Genomic DNA, 27233 nt, shown 5'->3' on the forward strand with positions numbered 1-27233 from the left:
ACCTAGGTACCTAATGTACTTATTCACGGACCCAGATATGAAACCTGATTAAGATACCAGTCTTAGGTTAGGTACCAGTTTAGTTGTTATCAATGATAAAGCCCCTTATCGACATTAGCTTATAGGCTGATTACTTACAGTTATCAATGATATGAACCGAGAACATCTAATATATTTGCAGTTAGTTATATTTATTTAGTATGTTATCTTTGGTTTGAGATGCTTTCCTTTAGCCATATACACTTATAGGCCATCAATCCTACAAACATTAGAACGTATAGCTAAAATGCCTTTCTAATATACATCATATTAACAAGGTATCATCGACAATTCAGGAAAAAAACAGACAGGTATATACGGGTCATTAATTACCCTCTCACTTCCCCCCAACCCCTTTAAATGATAGCCGTAACAAAGTAAACATGAAGTCGTGTTTTACAATAGTTATTGTCTTTAGTTATTAGACTGTTCTACAGCCGTGTCATCACTCGCCTCTCGGCGCGGGTGTTCTCGCTCATCGGCCGGTGGTGCAAGATGCGTTGGACTTGGTACCTTTGGAGCCGGGGAAAGAGTTTTCCCAGGGATATCCTCATTGCTTCCTACAGCCGTCTCATCGCTGACTTCTCTATGTGGCTGGTTGCGCTCTTCGCCCCTTGGCGGTACTAGAAGTGTTGGAGTTGTTTGCGCCGGCGGAGATGATGGTTGCTCAACGGTAGTGTCGTCGTGGACTACCACTCGCTCTAAATCGGCCACCGCTGGCGCTGGCGTCGGTGACGCCGCAGGCCGTAATCGAGAATCTGACCGCAAAATCGAAGCGGCTACCCCTCTTACACCTGTAGCAATGATTTCGGGTCGATCCCAAGCTAGGAGTCCCGATCTTCCTATCGCACGGTTGACATGGACTACATTGTATTTCGTCTTGGCCCAACTAGGGCACATATAGCAGTCCTTTGCCTCGTCCTGTATCAGCTCGATAGCCTCTGCTTCCGTGTCCTCATTCGTACTAGGCTCATCGCCTAGAAATACTGTGATTCCGATTTTAGGTCGTGAGCGAACTTTCTTATCCACTTCTGGATACCGTGCGCAATGTGCCCAGAATCTCATGGCTGACTCTGGACCGGGGAGCCAAGAAAGCTGAGTGAAGTTAATCACTTCTGTAGGTGCAAATTCTTTCTTGGGGTCAAGCAAGCGGAGACTCTTCAGCACGAAGACCAACAGACCTGTTGGCGAGTCACACAGCGCATATGCTAAGGTGTTTGGCTCCCGAAGACCCAATTGATTTAATCCGAACCGAGCGGGAGTTGGCGTTTTCTTTGACGAACGAGAGAGGCTGTTTCGTTTGAGAGCAGAGAAATCCTCTTTACGGTACCCAAGAATAGGGGCACGAAATAAACTTGCAACGGACCATTTTGCCCACTCGACCGGTGCTTCTCGGAGCTTCGGTCGTGCCAAAGGGGGTGATATCAAGTGAGCACCCAGGCAGGAATCGGAATGATGAGTTACTAGATAATTGGCAATTTTAAAGTCGATTTCCGCAGGTGAATTGATTCCAGAACTTGCATTCGTTATCAAGTAATGAGGGTATGAAAGTCGGCTCATTAACGAATTCAAGATTTCTCCTGTGGATGAGATCATCGGTGTATTATTCGGAAGCGCGTCGCTAAAACCCAACCCCGGTAGAGCGGGTATAACTAGGTGGAAGGGCTGATTATTCGCGACATCTTCCGGTTCTGTGAAAAGCTTGACGAGATGTCCAAAAGAGAGGTTTGAAAAAGGGAATGGGGGTATCAAAAGAAGGGGTATTGCATTTGAATGAGAAGAACGAGCATGAATGAAGTTAATTCTAACGATTGCTTCAGATGAAGGTATAGAAAATTCGGTGCGAAATTGAGGCAACTCCGTATTCAAGAGATCTTCTTGGACTCTCCACGAATATTGCTCTAACCTATTTATTTATTAGCTTTACTGGAATTGTTAATATACCTAAGGTATAGACATTTGGGGATACACAAGGTCTGTATAAGTGCATTTCATTCCAATTTCAGCTGAAGGGTTTGAAGACTAACCAGAAGTCAATCAGTGGTTCTATTTGAGACTTAGGCTCCCACCAATCTTTCGATTTCGGTTCCGGGAACTCATGAGGCAATCGGGTAACTTCAAGTTTCTGTTTTGTGAGTTCTAGATATTTTGATGATACCTATAAACAGCGTTGTCAGCCACACTTTCCGATTTGATTGAGATAGGTATAAAATTGGATTCGATAAAATTGGATTGTAAAGTGGCTCACATGTATTCTGTAGGGCTTAATTTCATCAGCACCGCCAGCGGGTACAGCCTCTTCAACTTCAGCAGCAGCCATTTTCAAGTATAAAATACTATCCCAATATACACGAGTATCACGTCAAAAGGCAACACAACATCGATTGAGGTAACGAGTGAATTAAAAGACAAATAACGAGAGACGCATGAACAAGTCACTGACGAGAAATCAAAATTAGCACTTCATATTATCTTCATGCCGCCCCATCGCTTCCGAGAGATCTTGTTTAAATTATACTTCGTTTTAAGGGATCTAAGTGGCTTGACTTTATGTGGCTAAAATTTTTCGTAGTACATCCGAAAACAAGGCAAAAACAACAGGGATAATACTAGTTACGGACCAATTGAGATTGAAGTCGACCCCGAATTTAGACGGATTTAGACTGACAAGGGTATAAGAAGGTCTCGACTCTTAAGAGTGAAGTGGCGGTGCATACGTATACCCCCTAGAGAGAAGTTGGAAGTTGGAATGATCGCCCTATTTTAGTTGCATTGATGAACACCCTTCCTGTCACGTTCTCTATGATAACTTGAATGCTCTATCATATTAGACGACATATGAAATACATGACTAGGTAAGATATTTGAACGCGTCGAGGTGGTATAGGTGTAGGTACTTACTTCTCCCCTTATTATCGCGTAGTACCTAACCCTCACCACCACGCATAACGCTAGCATCTAAGGCTTCCCCATAGCTAATTTCGTAGAGCCTATTAAGGCTTAATAGAGCTCTAGATGGCGCAAGCAGTGGTGCAACGGCTGAACGCTACAACACCCGACAAGCCGAGTCAAACTCGAACGAACGTCCGATGGAGATCTCCCGAGGTGTGTAAAAAATTATTGAGCCCTCTAAGTTCGCTTAAAAACCCATCATCATCCCGGATAGTAGTGCAAGAGCTGAGATCGTTTGAATTGAGCGGCGAATAGATCTCCTCCGAGACATTAGTATAATAATAATAATACAAGGTCCTCTGCGTGACAAAAAAAAAAAGTCTCTCGGCTTATTGCAGAGATGAGGCTGCATCATCAACCGCGTAGCCAAACGAGACAGCAAAGTTGGGCTCAAGCCTTGCTTTCAGGTACTGTCTCATCATCTTCGGTACCTGAGTACCAACCCCAAAACCATCTAATATAGAAAATAGTCTCCATCGTAGCGAATATGCTTATGATAATAATGACAGCGATCTTAGTCCTTCGGGTCATACCCAATCCTTCAAAGCTGAAGCCCGTGGGTGGGATTTCATCGGGCTGCTGCTTCGAAGGGTTGTTGGCAGGTTTTTTAGTTGAAAGACCGGAACTCGAAGTCGAGAACTTGGTGGAAGCGACAATTTGAGTTGATTGGTTTGATAGATGCGAGTTAAATGTGGGTCTGTAAGAATACGCAATGCGTCCTCTTACAGCGCTCGCGCTACTGTGGGCTGTTGTAATAAAGCGACCAGTAAACATTATGAGATAAAAAAAGAATTTTGATGATATATGGCAAGTGAATGAATGATAGTTTTCATTCTGATGAACATAAACTACGATTTCGAGACAGGAATGAATGAATACTTATACCTTAGTTGCGAGGAGTCATAGACGGGTTGATACACATGAATCCGTACTTGGCAACCCTGAATACGGCGTATAGGTTAGGTATGTACATATGCAGTCACATTATCACGTAAATATGTATACTCATATGCTCAGATATATATCCTTAGAAGCGCAAGCGAAGTTCACATTATCGAAATTAGGTATAAACAGCAATATATGCTGTTCTTATAGGCTTACTTCCTGTTTTCCTATTACATGACCAAATCCTGACTACCTATACTTGAGAGGAGGGTGAGACAAGGGAGGAAAAAAGAATGTGGATTATGGAGCATGTTACTTAAGATGATAAAGCATATCGTTCGTCATAGGCACTAATGGGGTAGTGGTAACCTCGGAGTTTCCCATCTTTGAAGATACTTACTCTGGCCCCGTGTTCGATTCACGGTTAGTGCAATCTAACGATTGACGCCCATTGGAGACCAACTCTATTTTTTTAGTCTTTTTCCCTCTCTTTTTTTACCCTAGATTTTGGGATTATTTTTGGGATTATTTTTGTTGGTTTCTGGTTTGTGGTTTTTATATATAATGTAACTACCTAATATAAGATCTAATCGTTTCATTTTGATTCTATACATATGAAAATAGAGAAATCATACTCATAGCTTAACTCATACTTAACTCATATAAGTTGGAACAGGATATTTAAAAAGACCTCAATAAGCTCTATGTACTAACAATGGTGGCTCAACTTACACCAGCCACTTAGATCTATCCGCGGGGCAAAGCTACCTAAAGAGCTTAGGCCACAAGTCGGGCGTCCCAGGTCTTTCAAGGGTTAATCTTAGCACTCAAGTTCCACCATGAGGTACCTAACTTAAACGTCACGATGTATTCTACCAGCTTCTCTTTTCCTTAACCTCACTCCCCCACATACTTCTCTACCACGTATTTCGACTTCCTGCATTCTCTACGATACATATCGTACTTAAATCATGAACGCCAAAGGCGACAAGATCGAGAAGATCATTGCTCGCCTGCAGCAGCGGATCAGTGAGGGGCAGTTCTACGAAGCCCAGCAGCAGACTCGCGTCGTAGCAGCTCGATACACCAAAGCCGCAAACTGGGATGCCGCTATAAATATACTCTACAATGTTGCACAGTCGCTTCTGAAGGCGGGCCAGGGCGGCAGCGGTGGCGATCTCTGCGTGCTGCTGGTCGATATATACAAACAAGCGGAACTGAAGCCCGATGCTGTTACCAAGGGCCGATTGCTCACGTGTTTGCGTTTGTTCGACAGCGAAGAACCCACGCGCAAGAAGTATATTGGGGAGATCATAACGTGCGTTGTGCTTGTTTGACTACCTAAGTATTGCGTTAAGCTGTCTACTATACTAACTAATGTCTGTCTAGATGGTCTTCCAAATTCGGCGAGTACCCCGCGGGCGACCCCGAGCTGCATCATGTTGCGGGCTCGCTATATGCGGAAGAGCACGAACCGTACGATGCAGAGAGACATCTACTTCTTGGAACGAAGGACTCGGCCGAAGTGTTGGCTCGCTTAGAATACGAATGGTTTAAGGAGGACGACGCACATACAGCCGCTTTATATGCCGCGCGGGGAGTGCTGCCGTATCTTCTCACGGGAAACGTCCGATCAGCGAATGCATGCTACCGACTATTCACTAGTGCCCTCAGCCAGGACAAGCAAGGCCAACTTAACGTCCAGGATGTCAGTAGCAATAGCGCCGACATTCGGGTGTACCCCAGCATACCCCTCCTTAATTTCCTAGGGCTCCTACTACTCGCGGTCCAGCGAGCGAATCCGGACTTATACAAACAACTGCACAGCAAATATTCTACTCTCTTAGCCGAAGTCGAGTCATGGCACGAATCCTTGGAGATAATCGCCGAGATGTACTTCGGTATCCAGAAGCCGCGACAGAGCAACCCGCTGATGGACATGATGAGCGGCTTCTTTGGCGGCAGTGGTGGGGGTGGTGCTGCGGCGGGTGGAGGCGCGAAGAGGCCGGCTTTGAAGGGTCCTACGTCGATGCCGGCTGCTGAGGGATTAGATTAAATTAGATAACTGCTTGGACCCGATAGCCGTATAATTGTCGTAGCTAGGTATTCACGATGAATGTCATTGCGGCCGATGCTGCTCTTCTGGCTCGTACATCCAGTTGTCTTCGGCTAGGGCTGCTACTTTGGCTCTCATGCTGGCTCGGAGTGTCTCTAGGACCTCTATTTCTTGTTAGCATTACGTAAACTTGGAGGATGTTCGCTTAGAGGCTATTCGCATAGTCTTACCTTCGGGTTGCGCTGGAGCGCGGTTGTGGTTTATTTGGTAGTGCTTGACTGCTTCTGCCAATCTTTGCCTCTCGCCTGTAGATACGATGCGTCAGTAGCCGCACATCACAAGAAACTACCCTACCAACCTGATAGGGCCAATATAGTATTCTACGTACGCTCGCTCTCCTGCGCATCATCCAATGCGCCGCCTTCCTCCGAGTCGTCTAGAGGGGGTGTAGGCGGATCACCAACGTCGAATTCGCCGTTCTTGTCGCGGACAACGATGTCAGAGGTATCGGATAGCACCTCGACGTCCGCAAGACGTAATGTCTCAGCGGAGTTATTAGAAGACTGGGAGGAAGTCGTGGGTGTTGGGCGGCGAGTGAGTTGGCTTTGGAATAGGTTGCGCCGTATGCCCGCTGTATTCGTGCGCGCGGTTCTGTTAGTGCCCGGGCGAGCGTGAGGGGGTGGACGGTCAACCATGTCTAATTGCCTAATTAAGGATGAAGTGTCTTGTTTATTTGATCGTAATTAGAAGAGTAGAAGAGAAAAGCAATATTAATTATGCTGATGGCACTTAAAGTACTTTGTATGGTTTATGGTTATTATATTGCTGAAGAAACAATGGCTAAAATGGTAGTTATCTTATCATATGTTGACATTCGACAAGAAACAATGTTAAAGCAGGGACCAGGTTCCATTATTAGCTACCCCTGTCTAACCTTAGGTACCTAGCTTGGGCATTGTGGGGTAACCTTGTTATAAGTGGCATGGGCGTTTGTTACCTTCTCGATTTAAAGCTCCTACCTTTGATATTCTACCTTTGATATTATATTCTCTAATGAAGGCCTTGGCTTTCCATTCCTATAAACTACCTTCTATTATTATCAATATTAAAATACAGTTCTCCATTAGACCCTCAAGGATTGGCATAGCACATTATACCGTGGTACTCCCTACCATGGCAAACGCTTTCAATATTCATCCCACCGGCCGTTTCAACGGTGAAAGCGAAGCTGTAAAGAGACCTAAGGTATGTATACTTCCACTAGTTATGCGACTATAACACTTATATGCTTGGGAGTCATCACCAACAACTAAACTTCTTATTATAGGAAATAGCATGCTTCTCCTACGATGACAAGCACGAGTTTCATCTAGATGATCGATCAATGCAGTGGTACTATCCTCCCACTCTCGGGGCCGATCTATCTAAAGGCTTCGATCAATTTGATAAGCATGACAACTCCAAGGATGAGCATATCGATAGTCTTCTCAAGACGATCATGGCTCATGAAGAAGAGGAAGGAAAGAAGATTGATGCGCAAGTCGTTACTTGGCGCGGTATGATGACCAAGGTACGCTTTAGGCACGACTGGCTATATACTCACTAGGAAATTTCAGCTAACTCTCATAGATCATGTCGGCACCCTTCGATGATCGGGATGGGTACGTAAACTTATAAGTGATGTTACCCTTCGAATTCTAACGTAGTATCTATCTAGCTTCGAGATGAATGCTACCCTTTACCAAGTGAGCGATCCGAATATCCTCCTGTGATATAATATAAGCTAATTATTTGCTGAAGGATTGCATGTATGCTTGAAAGAATATCACCGGCGGTATTTCCGCTAATCTACTAGCACAACAGCTTCATCGAAGAGAATTTTGCTTATGGTCAAGCTAAGCAACAAGAGCAGCATCAGCAACAACAGTCGCGGCGGGGGCAGCAGTTCTCGCCAGATGTCATGACATACTGGGGTAATGGAAGCAATCTCTATTTAAGGTCTCACGTTAGCTTACTCTGTTATAGGTTACAAATTCGAGACACTGTCTTGTCTTCCGCGTCCCTGGGGGGAGGTCAATAGAGAAACCATTGAGAATAGAGACGAGAAAATCGTCAATAATAAAGCTCAGTATTGCTCTGTAGTTCGCACCGGGATTGGCAAGACGATCTTGTGTCTAGGAGGGGAGGTCGATGCCAGTAAGTCTTTACCTTCGCATCAGGTTTAAAACATACTCACGAGGGGCATTTAGTCTGGGACTCCAAGCCAAAAGAGAAAGGTGCACCAATCAACTGGATCGAGTTGAAGACTAGTGTCGAAATTCGTGATAACAGAAGCATGCAGAACTTCGAGCGAAAGCTCATGAAGTTCTGGATTCAATCCTTCCTACTTGGCGTACCGAAGATAATCGTGGGGTTCCGTTCTCAGCAAGGGATTCTCACGAAGCTTGAAGAGATTCAGACGGCTAAGATCCCTGAGACGGCTGCGAAGCGAGGGGTTAGAAGCTGGAACGCAAATGCGTGTATCAATTTCGCCAGCGCCTTCCTGGAGTGTAAGACCGACTAGACATACACACGGTCATCATATATGCTAATGTGATTATAGGGCTGAGAAACACTATCAACGATGAGGGTGTCTGGAGAATAAGGAGACAACCCCGTTCCGGGGCTATTGAGGTATTCAAAGTCGAGGAAGTTGGGCACGGAATGATTCTTACAGACGAGTTCATAAATTGGCGCATAAAACTAAGTCTCAACAGCGGCAGCGGTAGTTCCTAAACGGATTTCTATCTAACAAGCTCTGCTAGAGCTCGGTGGGATATGGATCTATGTCATCTATAACGCCAGCTCCTCTCTAGATACCCAATCATAAATCTATGCAATCTTAACCCTCTATCATATACCCTATATCACATACATCTAGAACTCGCTTATCGGTTGAGTTTTACGTGCATCTTACGTCGTGTGGGATCATAACTAGTTCCATGTTTAGGATTTCCGTAAGTTCGTTCTCCGTAGGCGTAGTCGTTTATGCTGTTTAAGTCTACCTCAAATGCCATATGATTGAGGAAATTACAAACCTATAGGCGTTAGTAAAACCTGACGCGAGGGTGAGGACTGAAATAACTCACGGGCTTTCCATGCCATCGCCCTCCGCCAATTTCGAACCACCCCAAGTGCCCACCAAGCGAAGTCGTACACAGCACCGTGTACGGATTCGTCGACGCCTCGGCGTACGGAAGTGCTAGTCGCGAGGCAATCGGGTCGTCTTCGGCGTTGAGTGCGAGAAGCGGGATTCGTACGGCTAGCAACGAGTCTGAGCTCGACGCGTCTCTATAGTACGCCTCTTCTGTAGGGTACCCCCACGTAGGGCACTGATAAGCTCTGTCGAATTCATAGAGGTACTTGAGGCTGAGTAGGTGGTCTGTGTCGATATTGGTGTACTTGTCAAGCTCTTCCTTATGCCGCGATGAGAGGGCTCTCATTGAGTCTGGGGTGGGGTTTAGTTTTGGTTTGGTTTTGGTATTTAGGGAAGAGGAAGAGAAAAGGGGGAGTAGGTACTTACCGCCGAGAACGCGTTGGTATATGTGGTGTCCGATAAATGAGCTTTGAAGCATCTTGGATGATATGTGTAGAGCCCAGGGGTTAGCTACTACGACGGCAGCTTTGAGAGGGGTTGCGGAGCCTTCTTCGCCGAGATACTGAAAATGGGTCAATATGACTTTCTTTGAAGTGGTTCTTTCTCGTTTGTGGTCGGTGGCTTACGTTTGTGAGAATGCAGGCCCCGAGTGAGAAGCCTAGGCCGAATAGGGGCCGGTTAGGATATGTTTTTGTGAGCCATTTGATAGTCTATATATACGTCAATATGAGTAGATAGCCAATAGGTATATGTGGTGATTGGGGGAGTGGCTTACTTGTCTAACATCCCAGGTAGCACGCGCGTTGTAGAGCAATCCCGTAGTAATCTTACTGTTAGCACAACCCCTCGAAGTGACGACACAGGCCTCCCACTTCCCACTGTCAATCAACGGTGCAATAGCATATCTGAGGTACACCTCATGCGAGCCACCTGACAAGCCGTGGAGAATGACAAGCATAGGCCTATCATCGTCCGACCCTAGAGTCGAGAGCTCGTCCTCGGTGAAATACGCCGTCCGCGGGGGCAGAGTCTCATCAGCCTCCTCCTTAAGCGAGGGATCCGTCACAGCGAAATCCACGACAAAACTGCCGTTGAACTCAGCGTGGTCTGCCTCGAAGATCTTCCGCTTGTAGTGTAGCGGCGGGCCGTGGGCTTTGGCGGCCGTCCACATCGTCTGGGCGTGCCCGTTGAAGAGTAACGGGTTTAGCTGGCATGACGGGACTGTGGACTTGCATACTTTGAGCAAGTCCGTCTCTTTGCCGTCTTTCTCCTTCAGACCGAGAGATTTTGGCGACGTTGTGAAGTTGATACTGGCCCGTCCGAACCAATCCATTTTGACCGCTAGTACACTCCGTCTTAGTCCGGGAAGGGATTGGTTTTTGTTTAGGGCTCAATGGGGATTATAACTAGATTATATATATATTATGATCTCGTCTTAGCCGAATTGGAAAGATATATCTGTGAGAATTGATCTAAAGATATGGAATGGGTTGGTATATAACGTGAAGATGGCAAAATGGATGAGAAGGCCCCGTTATTAGAATAATATCGTCCAGGGGCAATTCGGTGTTACTGTCGCCCTCCACTTACCTCGGTTCATACCGCATTGGGCAACAGTGGTCCTACTCGAGTATGTCGTCGCCCGAGACCTAGGCACAGTGAAGGGGAAATCAACCAGGTATGCAGTTAAAGCGTTGTATGGACTGGGTAAGTCCATATTGGTATATCAAGAAAACTTATAATACATTTAGTAAGTACCTAAATATCTTTTAGTGTTCTGAAAATAGCATCCAAGTCCCTTTTTTTTTTTTGTTGAATTGACTTTTTGAGCCGCAACTAAATCTTATCGGAGATTCCTGGCAGCGGACGATGATACCTTAAGAGGTACCTATACTAATAGACTGGTGGAACTGTACATATGTGGTCAATAAGTTGTGCATGTGCAAGGCCCGAGGACCACCGATCCCACACAGCATCTAATCTCTTCACGGAAGCTTATGATAATCCCTTACGTCAAGTTTAATGAGAGGGAAACTTATGAACGTTTACAAAGAGTTGACTAGGTACTACATATGTACCTAGTTACAGTAACTACCTAGGTAGGTAGGTACCTAACTAAATTGTATGTATTCAGATAGTTACCTTAACTATAGGCACTTAGATAAGATGACGATAAGATAAAGTACCTAATCTACGTCAGTCAAGTTTAACTCTTTGACAATCACGTGACGTTACTCTAGGACTTACAACGTCGCGGCGCGCGCTTGGAGCTGATCTTCTACTATTAACCATCTCGAACAATATCTACCGGTGTAAGATATCAACCCTACAAACCAACAATTACCGATTTCAACGTAATATAATTGTGTCCCTATATAACATAGGGATGGGTTTGTATAGCGCGTAGTGCAATGAAATTATGACATATCGCGGCTCGATGCCCCATGGTCAAGGCTCGGGGTTCAATGGCCAGCAAACTCAATATCCCCAGGCCATGAACAATGGCTATGACGCCTGGAGTAACCCGCAGTTTCAGCAGCCTTATCAAAATCCCGTTTTCGCTTCGACACCTTATCCGCCTCAACCGCATCCACAACAACCACAGCAACCACAGCAACATCCTCACCAGTACAATGCGCACCCGCACCCGCAACAGCAACAGCAATCGCAAAATGCGAACTACCAGTTCCATTCGTACGACCCCTCCCTCGATCAGCGGCCTATCCAACCTTCACCGCAGAACGGCGTAAATTTGCATAACATGCCACACCCCGCCCAACATACTACTCCCCAACGCCAATATGTCCAACAGCCAGATTGGCAGCACATGCCGCCGCCGATGCCGATGCATTCGCCGTCCTATCAGACCCCACCGCCGCCGCAGATGACGCCGATGACACCGGTACCGCCTCAGGGTATGCCTCATCCTCAACACCAACCCCAGCATCAATCACAACCACAACAACAGTACCAGTTTCAGCACCAACACCCTCATCAACATCAACAGCATCAGCAGCACCAACAGCAGCAGTACCAACGGCAATACCAATCACCCATACCCCGACACGTCGGTTCTCCTGTTACCGCCCAGTCTCCTCAGTTACCGCCACAGTTTGTGCCACATCCTGGTAATAGACATATGAGTACAGGCACCCGAATAGATCAACGTGCCAGTCCTATATCCGCAAGTCCTCGGCTTAGTAGTCACGGCATTGCGAGGAGTCCTAGTGTTGGATCGACAAGGTCGCCTGCTCTGACGCCAGGGCTCTTACCACACCATGCCGATACCAATTCCCTCTTAATATGTATCGCAGAAGAATACTTCAGCAAAGCACGGGCATCTACCGTGTCTATGGTAGATAATATCGATACTCAGAGCCTGAACGAGTATCAGAAGCTTGTCGCGACAGGATTAGGCTGTCTCGAAGCTGTTTTAGAGAGTCCAAAATTGGCACCGCGGTTGGAAGCTAGAATACGATTCCGATATGCCAGTATATTGTCCGAGGAAACAAACAATGTGATGGAGGCTGAGACTGCCCTGACTAAGGGTATCACGCTTTGTGAAAGAGTAAAATGACACTTAGTAACCCTCGATAAGCCTCGGTCATCCGCTGACTACCTATATAGAATCGATTTGTCGACCTAAAGTATGCCATGCACTTTCTTCAGATCAAATTACTCTTCTCGCAGCAGAAAGTAAAGGCAGCTATGATTGCTGTAGACGGCCGGATAAGGGATGCTGAAGTGTACGTGCTCCCTCACCGCTGCAAGCATGTCTTCTAACTCGCAGCAGGGTGAAACATTACCATTGGATTTACGCTTTTCGCTTCCTTAAAACTTCCATGTACCTCCAGTCTGCTAACCCTGCCGAGACGCACGCACTCGATAACCTAAAAGCCATTGCCAATCTAGCTAGCCAGAGGAACGAACATGCTATCTTTGTGGTGGCCTCATTACTTGAGGGCCTCAGTCTTCTCAAGACTATGAAGGACGACGCCATAGTTCGTGTACAAGCCTGTATTGCTCAAGCCCTAAAGTATCAGTTCGAGGATTCGGTTCGCATACCGCAACTCGATGCTTTAGCCCTCATGCTAGATCTCGCCTGTAGTTTACACCAAAAGTCGGTCCAGGTAATCATGCAGAAATTGAAAAATCTACAGGATCACATGGACACTTACATGAACGACAACTCTTGGCATCCCATAGAATCGCAACTCCTTCTGCCCATTCGGAATAGCAATATAATGACAATCAGCCATGATACGGCGGCTATATTGAGGCCTGGACCAGATAATGGTTTCTACGACTATCTAGTCATGTCGTTCTGGAGCAAATTAGAAGCTTACAATGTCACGTAAGAAAAACCCCGCCCTTTTCATCATCATATTATTATCTACTAATAGTAGCTTTAGATATACGTATAGCGGCCTTGCGCTCTTGTACCAATCTCCTCGCAATGACAAGAGAATATTTAGACTTTGGGAAGAGGCCATAACCCAACTGCAAAAGAGTAAGTCGTTCTGGTAGAATGTTTCACTACGGTTTCTAACTTTTTACTGTAGATGGCGTTAGACTACAGGGGCTACCAAATTCGTTAGCGGACGCTGTTACAAAAGCGGATTGGCAAAGAGAATGGATGTGTTATCTCTACATCCTCCAAGGTCTGCACTTTGCAACCCACACTCGATGGCCAGAGGTTAAGAAATGCGTGGCAAAATTAGAGGATATGGTTAAGCCACCTCTTGGGGCTATTGTCGTGCTATACTCGACATATCTTGCAGGAGTGTACCATCAAGGGACTGGCGATTTAAAAACCGCCAACTCAATTTTCGGCAACCCCATCTTTAGCCTGGACAACGACAGCGGAAGAAGCGGAAATCGAAAAGCAGCCGAAGTTGACGTGTCGCTACTGGCGACCTTCAACCGGATCTGGATCATGCAGCACCCCGATTACAGAAACGACCGATTAACAATTGAGCTCCTGGAGCAACTCCGTCCGCTCTGTAGCGATCACCCTAACGTGGAGATCCGCACATCGTACAATCTTGTGCTAGCGGCGGTCCAGACGAACCCGCCCATCCCGATGACAGCAGTCAAGATGCATATATCTACGGCATTGAATAGCGCCCAGTCCTTAGGTAACGTACATACGTTGTCGATAGCGCTCAACGTCATGCGTGCCAAGCTCTTCCAGAACATCGTGGGTGACCAGGCCCTAAAGAGCGCGAAGGCGGCTTCGAATCAGGCGAAGAGGAGCGGTAATACGCTGTGGATGAGTGTGGCAGACGGCATGCTTGCCCAGAGCTTTGATGTTCAGGGACAGGCCCTCGACGCGCAGAAGGCGTGGGGTGATGCGACGCAATATGCACGGCAGGCCTTTAATATGATGGGCCAGGAGGGCTCGGCCTGAAGTTGGGGGTAGCAGCGGGCACAGTAAATCCGGGTCCGTTGGAGGAGGTTAAGGCAAAGGCAAAGGCGTTTATGTATAATACTATAGCATTGCATCGTGGGATCGTACGGGTAGGCGGGCGATATCGATGCTGGGCGTTTCGCTGGTCAGGTTAGGCCAGGCCAGGTCACAAGGGGAGCGATTGTTACTTTTCTCGTTGGCCAGTTCAGACGGCTGATGACAATATACCCTCTCGTGTTTGATAGGTTGTCTGTGATAAGCCACTTTTGTATTTTTTTTTTCTTTATTTCTTTCTCTTTTACAAGTTCCGACGCGAGTGGGATCTCCATACAGTGCAGTGCAGTGCATACGTGCAAGACACCCCCATCATGTATAGTGAAGTTGTGTTATGTTATGTACATAGTGTGGAGGCCGGTAGTGGAGGATAAGGTATATACGTAGGTATGACGGGATCAACGTTACTCAGCATACAAGAGCCGCTCCGTTTCGAGTCTATTCCGACGGATCGATGCCTCGAGGGCTCCGGCGTGGGTAAGAGAGCCAAGATATCTTATGCAGCTCACCTGCGCTCACCAGCGTAATAGTACCGAGATCTCGTATTGGTGGATTGGGGTTGTCATACGAAGCCGGAGATGGGGCTTGAGGCGTTTACGATATGCCGTATTTGATATTACGTTGGTATACTTGGTTTGCAATCTGATTTGATATCTATCTATCCACTACCTCTTTACTTGCTCTTTCTCTCTCTCTCCTTCACGTTGGTGGACACTTTTGAGCAAGTATTGACAAAGCAGAGAAAAAAGAAAGAGATCGGAACCTTCCTCATTGGGCTGACTGGATATATAGAAGATGGGGTCTGGCCTTGTCTGCCGAGCTTTAACTGTATGTATGGGCGTGTTTATGTAGAGGTATGTAAGCACTTAGACAAGCAGCAAGCAGCAAGCGGCGAGAGAGCTAGAGCTGGCTCTTGGCTAGCCAACCAGGCAGGCGGCGTTGTCAATGTCACGCAGGTCAGGTGGGTGAGGTGTGAAAAGTAAGACACGGCGATGGGGTTCGGAACGCCAGCCGAAAAGCAGAAGGGGAAAAGCAAAGAGAATAGATATATGAATTTCTTCTTCCGGGCGGCGCCGGCCACGTGAATACTCTTTTTACGATTTTATTAATACCTGCTTATTTGTGTATTATATTATATTATATTACGAAGAAGCTATTCCCGGTCGGGAGCTATGAGTTTAGCTAAGTATATAGATGGTACATAGTAGTCGAGCCGAGGCGAGAAAAGGTAATAGAACAAGCGAGTTAGCGAGCAAGTTAGCGAGCAAGGTACCTACGGTCCACGGACAGGGCAAAATGCAACAATTTCCTCGTAACGAGCAGATAAAGATATGGGGACGATGATGACGATGATGATAACGACGGGCCGGCGCAGAGTATACCACAAAGAGATGGACATTGTGGGCCTTGGAGGGCTGGTCTACGTTGATTATTGACTTATTTGACTTATACATACACACATGTCTATATCTAACCTACCTATCTGTAGAAATGCAGTCTAAAGTGTAATGTAGTGTAGTATAGATACGAGGCTGTTTTAGCTACGGGGACCCTTTGTGCTTTTTGGCGTGGACCCTTTTCCCTTCCGTAGCGTAGCGTAGCGTATGTAAATAATAGTATGTACATGATAATAGTATGTAAATACATTAGGTACATATGGACATGCACACCACCAAAACCCGCACCGCCGGCTCGAAGTCCCGCTTGGGATTGCCAAGTACCGAGGTACATACATATATACTAGGTAGGTTAGGTACCTAGTTAGTTAGTTAGTTAGTTAGTTAGTATGTTACATACCTAACCTATATACCGATACACACATGTAGTAAGTCAATATCGAACACTACCTCACTAGTATAATACTACTACCTACCTCCATATATACAACCACGCTACATATATGGTATATACATGGTATATACCTAGGTAGATATCCATCTACACTAGTAGTAGTACGTACCCACGGGCGACCAGTCCCCTGGGTCTCCACGGTGCAACCCTACCTCCTAACATAGGCTGGTTGGTTTCGCGATATTTTATTTTTATTTCGATTTGGGCTGGCTGTACGGATCCGTACATAGGTATGTATGTAATATAATATACCTGCTCGGTTGCTTTTATGTATGTATACATACATTAGCTACCTCTCATATACTCATATACCCATATACCCACATACTTATATAGTACTTACTATGCGATGGTTTTTTTTTATTTTTTATTTTATTCATCTTTATTTCTGGGGCGCGCGGTAGTGCATGGTGGGGTTGTGGTGTTGGTGGTGGTGACGTACTATCTATCTACCGTATGTATAAGAGATAATTTATACATAAGATAGGTAGTTAGTCTATTATTATAGTGGTTATTATGTATGTGTTATACTTATATTAGATAGTTATGTAACTATATAAAAGGTAACTAAGTAACTAAGGAAATAGATAGATAGGAGACGTAGGGCAAGGGCATCTGTCTCTACCTAAGATAGGATTATTATTGATAATGTACAAAATAATGTACAAACTACCTAACCTAACTTATGTAGTCTCTCCCCGCCCCCGGCGAGATACGCCCTGTTGTTGTTTTTTGTTTTTTTTTCCCACCAACCAATACTTCTACCTAACATACGTAAGCTCAGGAGGGGGGGTAAGAGGTTGTGTTGTCGTGGGATAGGTATCAATCAACCCACACACACGCAATCTGAATCCCTGCGATTGGGAAGGGGTCAGAAACCAAGATCCAGCAGGGCACGGAGTTAAGGCGCCTCTCCCATGTGTGTGTGTGTGTACAATACAATACAATGTTACCTATCCATAACCTTTCGTTTTGTCGTCATCAATTGCGCGGGAGTTCTTCGGCGCATACCCAACCCAACCTATCTCGTCCCGTCGTCTAGGACTTACACTACACGTACGGGAATATGTTGTGTGTCCGTCTCAACATATGTCAGACAGACAATCAGTCAGTCAGTCAGTCATTCATTCAATCAATTCTATGCCCTCACGGGGCGCGGCGGGGGGGGAGGCGGCGTAGCGTATATAATATAGTCTATATTCAACGTGCGGCAACGAATAGGAGACGGGGGGATGGCGCAACAACAATCTACCTTCTTCTCATCTACCGTGAGATGTGTCGTGTGGCGCACGCATGGCTTCGAGATACAGGTTCCCCCCGTAGCAGCGTAATAGCTGACAGCATCGTGCAACGTGGTTTTGAAGCTGCAGTCAGCCTACATGTCATGTACGTGAGTCCCGTCCTATACATCCATCCATTATATACAGACATACATACATACATACATACCTCATACATATACCTTACCTACTCCCTATGTACTTCTACGCGTGTAAGGCAACTATATCTTCCAAGTTCTAATACGTACATACATACATACATACATACCTATACCCCATGGCCCGACATGACCCCATACAGCATCTCGCAGCGCAGCTTTCCTGATTCCAGCAGCGCTACCGGCCGTAACGAGTTCTGGTAGCCCGGTTTCGTATCTCCGAGTGGGACTATGAGTTTTCCCATTCCGTCTATTTCGTACGGGGAGGGGAGGGAGGGGGGAGGGGGAAGGGGGCTTACAGCAGCGGGCCAGGTCCCCGTTTTGGCTTTCTTCCCGCCCGATAAGTCAAGTCCCAATATTAACCACCAACTCACGGAGGAAAACAAGCACGGGCGTACCCTAAAAAAAAATCCTGCTAGGAATAAATAAGCAAAAGGGTGTGCTCCCTGCAGGAAACGTGACTAGCCCTCTTCGAAGAGGAGGGTGGATGGGTAGAAGGGAGGGAAGGGGGAAAAAGAAAGAACCGCTGTGGCGTCAACTTTTCGCGTGGCATCGAAAAATGAATTATGATCTGATGGCTATCTGATGGCTATCTAACCGCTGCCTGAACAACGACATGCCTCGCTTTCGGCATGCGATTGGATCACGCGGCGATTGCAGGATTCTTAGCCTCGGCCAACAATGCTCTTCTCGTGCTGTCTACCTACGAGTGACACAATCCATCCTTTATTAGTCCCTTTATTAGTCTTAAAACGCTCGAATGATCCTTCAAAATCGAGTAAGGTGCGTTATACACACGTTACACAATGGGCTTCTTATGAGCTATGTATTAAGCTATGTATTGTTTTGTTGGCTCAAGTGTCACAATTCTAAGTGTTGAGTAGAGGGTAACACATGACTGTTATATCAAAGTGAACTTTTATTCATCCCTCCTTATTGACTGACTACCTACTCTTCCGCCTTGAGCCTCCTTGCTTTATTCCATCCTTTTCCGTACGTAGTCCTACGGCGTATATGTGCTTTCAAATGTCATAAATAGGGGTATAGTACAGGGTATTCTTTATAAACAATAGACATGAAACTGGTAACCAACTGTGTAAGGCCTAAACAAAATAAAAATAAAAATAAAAAAGGAGGCGCAACATGCAGTTAATCCAAATAGCCAGATGAATCATTCAATGCAAAAACCAGGATATCCAAATCTCATCCTCGTGCCCACCTTCCAAATGCTTTGAGGCCGTTCAAGACATGCATATCAAAATCAAAACGCCCGCCAGGATGCTGCCTAACCCCAACCAATAATGGGCTATCTAGTAAACTGTGTGTAAATATTCGGTTGAAGGGCCGAAATATTGTAAAAGTCGCCATAGTACCAATAAAGTAGCGGTACGGCTCGCTATTGTAAATGAACTCGGCTATTGTCGAAGGAAGTTGTGGTGTAGAATAGGACCATCCCGAAAGCATGTTATCAAAGCCTTGAAGATGCTCGGATAGGGAACTCCTGGATTAAGAGGCTTTGAGACCGCCTAATCAAGAAGGCTTGAAGGGGGATCGTCGCCTTCCCCACCAACCGATTAACATCTCGGTAACGGTTTTGAGTACCCTTTCCATGTCCTCCACGCCGTTGAGGGGTATCGTAATAGAACCGGAAAATCAATGCAAGCCGATCAGGAATAAGCATAAACCTCTTGATGTCAACTCCCCAAATTAGCATCAAAACTAGACATTTATCGCTTAAATCTCTTGAAGTATCCTGTTATCTCTTTCCAAGGCCGACAAGCCTGGCCGTGAACGCTACCAGCCCCTAGACAACTCCGCTTTTGACGTATCCATTAATATTAGGTACTATTTCCTTTTCATGTTTGCCAAACAGAACGGACGTATCCTCAGATTAGCCAGAATAAGTTCGTAGCCGTGTAGTTACTTCGTCGGTAAAGTTATTCGGCTCGAAAGAATTTAAAAGTTCTATACACGTGTATGGGGTCTCCTATGTATTAGATATATGAGCATTACGGTCATTATATTTTGGGTGTGATTTTAAAGCAGCGCTAATCGAATAGATAGCACAATGCTCTTGATAGTCATGTGAAAGAGAAAAGACAGGTGGTTGAGTGATTATTTAGAGGGCATATACATACGAGTCTGTTTGCCATGGTCGACAAAGGATATCGCGAGGTAAATCGTGATGCTGCCAGGATGGCATACTGCCATTAGGCGCCCGTTTGATCTCGGAGATAGGGATCATTGGGGGAGGACGACTTGTTGGGGGCGGTGGTTGTCGCGGATAGTCGTCATACGAAAACCTCATCCTCTTAGAGGATAAGCCAGGGTATAGTTCGGGAGACGGATGGCTCATTTTCGTGGTACGCGGCGAGACTGACGTACTTGAGGCGCTCCTAGGTCTTCCGAAATCTATTGCGCCTGAGTGCGATCCAAGCGACCTAGATAGTTCGTGCTCAGCCGATGAAGCCACCGGAGACGTATTGTGACCACCACGAGGACTATGTTAAAGGTTAGTATATGGAATTTAGCACCAACTCTCTAGACTTACGCGTTCTTAAACTTGCAAACCCTGCCGAATTTTTCACATTGAACACATCGAGGATAATCAGGGTCACACTTGATCTTCTTCTCCCGACACGTGAGACAAGCTATCGCAAGTCGTTTCCTCGGTTTCCCAGCCTTCGTAACTCCCCAGTGGGCATTAACCGGCTCTCCGTCAATGACCGTCTTGCAGTGAGTTCCATCATCATAGAAATAGCACAGTCCCTCTCCTGGGACCTCAGCCTGCTTCACAAATCGAGGCAAAAAGTGTGTTCCCGTCCATATCTTAGGTCCTAGCCCGTCCTTTACCGGCGCACCTTCAGGTGCAACTACGCTCGCTAGAGTCGGCGAGCGACTTGCCGGATCTAGACGCATTTGACTTTCCCTCTTGAATATTGGACTTGATTCATAGCCAAATCGCTGAGTTAGAGGAGGGAGTGGCATACGCTCGCTTACCGGCCTGTAAGGGGGACTTGGTGGCCGGGACTCGAACACATACTCCCGCCTTGAATCCGCCCACCTTCCAGACGGAACAGGCTCGGCTTGCGTTGCACGATGCAAATGTCCATACTCGTGCGTAGGAGACCTTAGCGGTCCAGGAAACTGAGAAGCAACTGAGGGGAGTGTTGGCCGCTCCGTTTCCGGCCTCGGCTCATAGACGCTGCGAGGCTGGCTCAAGGAAGGAGATACGTTTGGAAAATAAGAGGAACTCCTTGAGTGTGGCCTATCCAAAGGAGAGTGTGCACTGTGAAGCGGGCTTGGTCGATCCGGGAGAGGAGAGAGTGTTGGGCGGACATGGTGGTTAGGAGGGCCGAATAAGCTAATTAAAGGTGGGAGTTGCTGTCGAGGTGCACCATTAAGATCTCTTCGCATCTGGTTTTCCTCAAAATCTCTGGTAGCCGGCATATCTGGTCGGGTGCTCGGATCATAGTTAGACATGGGAGGAGAAATAGGCGCAGGAGGAGTCCAAGATGGTTCTTCAAGAATCTTAGGTGTGAGAGTCGATGAGCTTGGGCTGACCAGGCCAGGAGGTGTATTAGGAATGGCGGATGGACGATGAAGTTCTAATCTGACTGGTATCCCCATTGAGATGGAATGCGATGTTGGATAATTCCTTACAACATATCAAGCTAAAATTTAGCAGCTGTTTGTATGTTCGCAAGTAAAACTATCAAAATCAAGAAAGAACGGCGTAGGTAGAGATCAAAGATACACGCCGAATTAGTTGACTGTTTTGGGTATCTGCCGGGTAAAGGTCGTCCAGCGGCGTAGTTGGTAAGTACACACGCCCACCCTCTGAGCTGTAAGTCGTCGAGCCGAGTCGCTGAGAGTGGCCAGAATTCCGGATAATTGGCCGCTCAGATTCAGCGTGCTGCTATCCAATCCGGAGTGCTTTCTAATCGTCTAATTAGGTCCGTGAGGAATGTTGAAAGCGGTCTACGTGCTTGATAGCTAGATCAGATGGTGAACAGTGTCAGATTCTATATAAGCTGACACAGGCCAAGGGACGATAGGTTTCCGACTCGCGTGATAGTCAAATTTAGCCAATGTACGATATTGTAAGTGAGCCTGTAAGTGAGCCTGTAAGTGAGGTTGAATGTACAGATAAATGTACAGATACAGTAAAAATAAAGTTAATATGGACGTATCGATGAAGAAATATAATTCGAGAGGGCAAGACAATTATTGAAGAGAGGAGGGATTGGGAGGATGAGGTATTGTATGTATGTATGTATCTGGTAACTACATGGACTTTGTTACACAGATGATGGCTTTGAATCTTGTTACCTCTCAGTCTGGGGTCACCTTGCTGAAAGAATACATAGGAAATATTAGGTAGGAATAATAATGATAATAATAATGATAATGATAATAAAGGTAATAATAATAATATGTTACCTAGGTAGGTACATCCTAAGATCCCAAGTCCCAAGCGACTACCAAGCGAACTACATACCTACCTATGTAGTATGTACTATAATATGTACTAAAACCTAGACCTCCATGGCCACTGCCCCATGGCAAGTACAACGAACGACTTGGTAACCGTTACCCCCCCTTGTCACAAAAATCCGTGAGGTGCTCTTTCCACTTATGACGGCTAGGTATCGGCTCCGACGGCATGGTGTTGGTTTTAGTCACTTACATACTTACATGAGACTGGATGTATGTAATTATAATGAGCGAATTGGCCGAGTATGCCTAACCTAGCCGGGCATAATCTAGCCTTTCCAAGTCTTAGCTAGCTAATCGTATAGAAAAAGTGTAGAATATGGGGCAGCGGCTCGGGTAGAGTAGATACGTACCGCTAACTATGTATTAGTAGCATGTAGTTATGTATATAGGTAAGTATGTATGAATACACATTCGGTAAAAGGAATAAGTGAGATCAGGGTCAGGGTCAAGGTCAGGGCTAGGAGGAGGCTAGTCATTACGGGGTTACGCCGATATAAAGCTAAAGGGATGCCTGAAGATCATAGATCATAAGGCGAGAACACCCCCGTGCACTACCGTAAGTAGATTGATTGATTGATTGATTGATTGATTGATTGATTGATTGATTGACTGATTAATTGTGTATGTAAAGTGTACGTATGCAGTCTAGGGGTTGTATTGTGGTTGTTACATACCCAACTTACCTCTTACTTATTATGATTGCAGATTATGGATTATGGATTATGGATTGTGGGAAGAGAGACATGATGTTAACTTTGATGTGGGCCGGTACATTTTAGTCGGACGGAGCTGATCGACAAATACAGCCAAAGTACTTCGTATCTTTTTATGTATCCCCGTAGTTGTTGGCCCGTTGCCCGTTGCCCGTGCCTGCCCCCGTGTAAGCAGCTCGCGAAGTACGGTCGAGGTACGTACTCTTGCTCCCGTGGCTCTCTCTTAGCTCTTCTGGCTCTTCTGGCTCTTCTGGGTAGTTAGCTCGATTTACCGAAGTGCGCGTTTGTCAACCTATCATCAGAGTTACATGCTTGTGAAACGTGCTATATGTATATGGGGTAATTAGGAAGCATAAGCGAGGGGTACCGTCGTAACGAACAGGAATCCCAAGAGAACCGTCATTCATATACCCATGGTTCATTCCTCAAGCTTCCCTACATACTATTTACGCATTCTAGAAACAATTCAAGGAGATGGCAGATCCAACAAGGAAAATAGAGGTCGCCGACCTGCTACCCGCAAACTTACAGGTCATAGCGAATATAATCCTAGAGGAATCTTTTTCTCTCTCTTCTCGTACCGGGCTTTAGCGCTTAGTCGGTTATTAGTAGCGAAGAAAGGGAACAAAAGCCAAGATCTGTATAGTAAGTCCCGGGTTCCAGACCACGTATATGCACATACGGCTGATACATAATCTACATAAAGTAGGCGGTAGGTAATTTCGAGAGTTGCCCAACTTCTTAAGATAGTATACTCCTAATACTCCAATGACGGCTAATTGGTAACGAAAGGAGCTCGTGCGCCGGCACGTAGCACTCTAGTGTGATTCCAGTGGTCTGGGTGCACTAGTTGGTAGTACTTCTCCCTTCCCTTGATTTTAGTCTCATATTAGTGTAGTCTCTTATTAGTGTAGGCTCTCTCCCCGTACTGCTGCTCGCTTGGTACCGGCTTCATCTACCGCGTATGGAATAAGCTATATTTTCTACATAGTACAGATCTAGCACACCTATAACATCTATAGCACGAGCTATGTCACAACTATCTACTACATAGAAAGGGTTAGTTGGGGTTAGTTACCTAGGTAGATTTCGCGACTGCATGGTCCTTTTGCAGACGGGACGCTTGCAGCCGCGCACTAACACACCAAGAAAGAGCCTAATGTATAGGTTATTAATGACTGGAGTTCGAGACTCCTCCTTATTAACGCTAGTCGTCCCAAGAATCCTAACTTCCGGAGACTAACTACTAGCTTGAATCTATCAAGTTTGCAACTTCGCAAGGGCTTATACGATCAGCACCCGAGAAAAATCTTGGATAGCTTGAAGTACTAGGCCGTCTTGGGAAACTCATTGGCGATATACAATGCACAGTTCCCCACCAGTTTCCACATTATCAACCCTCCTCCGGCCCTTTCGTTGTCGGCCGAGTGGGAGGAGCCGCTCGATGTACTGCGGTATAATACACAGTAGTATGCGTTGCATGGGAAGTAGGTAAATTCATCATCACTCGAGCTAGCCAGACGGGATCTTTGGACCTAAGCTACTCACGGGACCAGACCTCTGGGCAAAATTATGTATCCCACTTCGTCCTTTTTGGAGCCCCCCGAAACTTGCATTCGCTAATATTCTCCTTCTAGGGAATGGGCTGATGGGGCTACGTAGGAAAAGAGGAAGCCGGGCTTTTGCTCCATGCCCCCGCCACACATGTAATGATCGCTGCAGAAAGGCGGATGGCGTTTTTATTTTATTTTATAAGCCTTGCTGAACTGTCGCGCGTCACTTTGTGTTACTGCTTCAGATTATAAACAAGCTTGTCGCAGACCTGCCGACTCTATCGAAACGGGAAGAAAGCATCTGTCATCTGGCAGTTACAGTATTAGTTCGGCGGTATTCGTAGATGGTTGGACGTGCCGGCATCGAGTCCGGCCGAAAAGTCCGGAGAACCAAGCAGCCAGGGAAGAAAACAAAAGCCGATGACATGTGGAGATACAATACCCCTCCAATAATAAGACGATGGTATGGGCTTGGCTAGGTATCTTAGAATTTAGAGGCTGCCCAACTGCGACCGGCAATTGTTTTCTATCACCGGCAGCTAAGTCGCAAACTAAAATTATCATGCAAGGGTATCTATCCATCGACTCGTCAATATTTGAATTTATGGTAATTGAGCACATGTTGTGTCGCCTATGGTACGGCACATTTTGTTTGTACTACTTGGTATAACGAGTTGGGAGCCTCATAAATCAGCTCTATTGACAGCTCAGGACCCCTTTCATTGGTTTATCCACAAGTCTGCGATGGGGCCTAGGTGGAAAACTTGGCAGAGGTGTCAACAGAACATGCTCGCCACCAAATCGCGCTCTCGGCGGAAGCACGGATGGGGCACAAGCTGAATTGGTTTACCCCAGCTCGCTACAACTTTTTTTGTTTTTTGAGACTGAAAGCGGTCTCTTACTCCACGGCATACATATGGCATACATGTCATTGCTCCTCGCATGTAATGTATGTAAGTGGTTTATTTTCATGCTCCCTAGATATCAACGAGACCATAGAACTGGTGATCCTATTGACTCGATCCAGCTGATTGGGTTAAAGCAATCAACATTTCGGCGTTTCTTCTAGTGGCCACAATGTCCATGTGATCAACCCGACCGCCGGAGGAAATTTTTCATTATGACCTATCGCAATGCCAGCAAACCTGGTGGCACTCGGTCAGACTAGGGGATGCAACGCGATAGCCCTCAGAAGGTTTTCTCATACGACAAACCCAAGAATGGACACTTGCAGGTCATCATCTCCTAAATGCGCAGTCAAATCAAAGTTAGCGTGGCAATTCAGAAACCGAGCAAGCCACGAGCCTACCTAGCATCAAATTTCAAACCATCGGATTTAATCGATGGCGGCCTAGGCTAGCTTCTTTGCTAAGAGCTAGGAGTTAGCACCTGGGCAGGCTACACTAATTAGGAGGTCATCTTAGTGATCTATCTAGTCTCGAAGATCGAGCCACGTCTCATCATCCCGTCCAGCCCATGCAACTTCCTCCGCCGCGTCATGCCCATGTCGAGCAGAACACGTACAGATTAGCGAAATGACCCTCGTGGCTAAGTAATCCGCAGTGCCGAATTTCAATGAGCTTGGCTAGCCTGATACATACCGTACACTATGATCGACGCCCCCCGGACGTAAGGGCCAACGCTTCCTGCCCGCAAGAGCAAGGTTCTGTCGCGGAATTATCAAGGGTGATTGCCCCCTGAGCAAGCTCGAGCTAGTAACTCCTTTGACCTGTCATTATATATTAAGGATTTCATTTGGACAAAGCTGAAGCCGAGGTTGGGTTGCTTGTGATACACAGAATCAAGAATAATTGCGGCTCAAGTTTTTTTTGACCCTTTTTAGAAAGCAAACATGGATCTTCACCATCGTCATATCACCATCCCATGTCGGACACGAGTTGAGAACACTACCGAACAAAAACTAACTTCTTACTCATCTCTTAATAGATCCTATCATCCAAGGAGGGGTTTCAAGGGTCAATAAGCAGTATTATCCTGGCGAGAAGTGGTAAGGCGCTTGGGCAATCCTTCCGTAGGGTCTCATAGCACGTAAGCGAGAGGCGACACGCACGACTGGGCTGAAAATGATGCGCGATGGCGTTGTATGTTGACTTTTAGACTAATCCAAAAGTGAGGAAAATGGTCTAATGTCTAAATTCTAAATCGTCTGAAGTATCGTCGGCATTTGCACAACTGTCCCTCTTATGATCCGTGCCCCGACGCCCTGGGATCTTAGACGGACGCTAGTTAAGCGATGAAGTACATTAGCTGATTAGATAGTTTAGTTAAGTTGACTACCTAGGTTAGGTTAGGTAGTTTAGTGTAATTCTGTAGTGGTAACTATGTAAAAAAAGAGTTGGTGCCTGGAGAAGGAAGTGCCCGGACCCGGACTCATCTTCCCTTGACGTTCGCAATAAAACCCACTTGTTAAGAACTGAGGATCGGCTGTTAGACAGGGCCATGTGGCTGGGTCGCACTCAGCTCCAGCTTCCTTCGCGGCTGCAGATGCTTGCCGAGCGGCGCCATGTGCCCCGTGCGTAAAAGTATCTTAGAAGTATCTAATATTATTCCTCTAGCTTATCATATGTACTCGTACTTCGTACGTCCCCTAGCTTAATAGTAGCTCGCCATGGGGTTCCATATACT

At 46.2% G+C, this 27233-nt stretch overlaps 7 protein-coding genes across 7 annotated transcripts; 3 read left to right on the plus strand and 4 right to left on the minus strand.

Annotated features, from left to right (window-relative positions):
- Positions 1 to 453: 453 nt before the first annotated feature.
- On the minus strand, positions 454 to 2359 carry GL218_02261 (putative epoxide hydrolase; the record flags this gene model as incomplete). The annotated part of the gene is made up of 3 exons (XM_033578764.1): positions 454 to 1945; positions 2067 to 2197; positions 2288 to 2359. 3 exons carry the CDS (start codon positions 2357 to 2359, stop codon positions 454 to 456), a joined length of 1695 nt encoding a protein of 564 aa, XP_033438395.1.
- A 2488-nt stretch (positions 2360 to 4847) lies between these two features.
- On the plus strand, positions 4848 to 5932 carry GL218_02262 (Golgi to ER traffic protein 4; the record flags this gene model as incomplete). Its single annotated transcript, XM_033578765.1, has 2 exons — positions 4848 to 5194; positions 5266 to 5932. The coding sequence occupies 2 exons, from the start codon at positions 4848 to 4850 to the stop codon at positions 5930 to 5932; spliced, it is 1014 nt and encodes a 337-aa protein (XP_033438392.1).
- A 63-nt stretch (positions 5933 to 5995) lies between these two features.
- Positions 5996 to 6627, minus strand: GL218_02263 (uncharacterized protein; the record flags this gene model as incomplete). Its single annotated transcript, XM_033578766.1, has 3 exons — positions 5996 to 6096; positions 6163 to 6237; positions 6321 to 6627. The coding sequence occupies 3 exons, from the start codon at positions 6625 to 6627 to the stop codon at positions 5996 to 5998; spliced, it is 483 nt and encodes a 160-aa protein (XP_033438393.1).
- A 478-nt stretch (positions 6628 to 7105) lies between these two features.
- GL218_02264 (Decapping nuclease rai1) lies at positions 7106 to 8707 on the plus strand (the record flags this gene model as incomplete). Its single annotated transcript, XM_033578767.1, has 9 exons — positions 7106 to 7177; positions 7260 to 7502; positions 7562 to 7593; positions 7650 to 7677; positions 7733 to 7740; positions 7796 to 7905; positions 7958 to 8128; positions 8182 to 8481; positions 8535 to 8707. 9 exons carry the CDS (start codon positions 7106 to 7108, stop codon positions 8705 to 8707), a joined length of 1137 nt encoding a protein of 378 aa, XP_033438398.1.
- Positions 8708 to 8859: 152 nt separating this feature from the next.
- On the minus strand, positions 8860 to 10401 carry GL218_02265 (uncharacterized protein; the record flags this gene model as incomplete). Its single annotated transcript, XM_033578768.1, has 5 exons — positions 8860 to 9009; positions 9061 to 9419; positions 9495 to 9630; positions 9695 to 9778; positions 9844 to 10401. The coding sequence occupies 5 exons, from the start codon at positions 10399 to 10401 to the stop codon at positions 8860 to 8862; spliced, it is 1287 nt and encodes a 428-aa protein (XP_033438399.1).
- A 2019-nt stretch (positions 10402 to 12420) lies between these two features.
- On the plus strand, positions 12421 to 14478 carry GL218_02266 (uncharacterized protein; the record flags this gene model as incomplete). The annotated part of the gene is made up of 5 exons (XM_033578769.1): positions 12421 to 12636; positions 12696 to 12814; positions 12862 to 13422; positions 13481 to 13578; positions 13631 to 14478. 5 exons carry the CDS (start codon positions 12421 to 12423, stop codon positions 14476 to 14478), a joined length of 1842 nt encoding a protein of 613 aa, XP_033438396.1.
- A 5462-nt stretch (positions 14479 to 19940) lies between these two features.
- GL218_02267 (uncharacterized protein) lies at positions 19941 to 21451 on the minus strand (the record flags this gene model as incomplete). Its single annotated transcript, XM_033578770.1, has 2 exons — positions 19941 to 20322; positions 20373 to 21451. 2 exons carry the CDS (start codon positions 21449 to 21451, stop codon positions 19941 to 19943), a joined length of 1461 nt encoding a protein of 486 aa, XP_033438397.1.
- Between the last annotated feature and the right edge of the window lie 5782 nt (positions 21452 to 27233).

Source organism: Daldinia childiae (genome assembly GCF_008694065.1).
Source record: "Daldinia childiae strain JS-1345 chromosome Unknown Scaffold2, whole genome shotgun sequence".
Taxonomy (NCBI): domain Eukaryota; kingdom Fungi; phylum Ascomycota; class Sordariomycetes; order Xylariales; family Hypoxylaceae; genus Daldinia; species Daldinia childiae.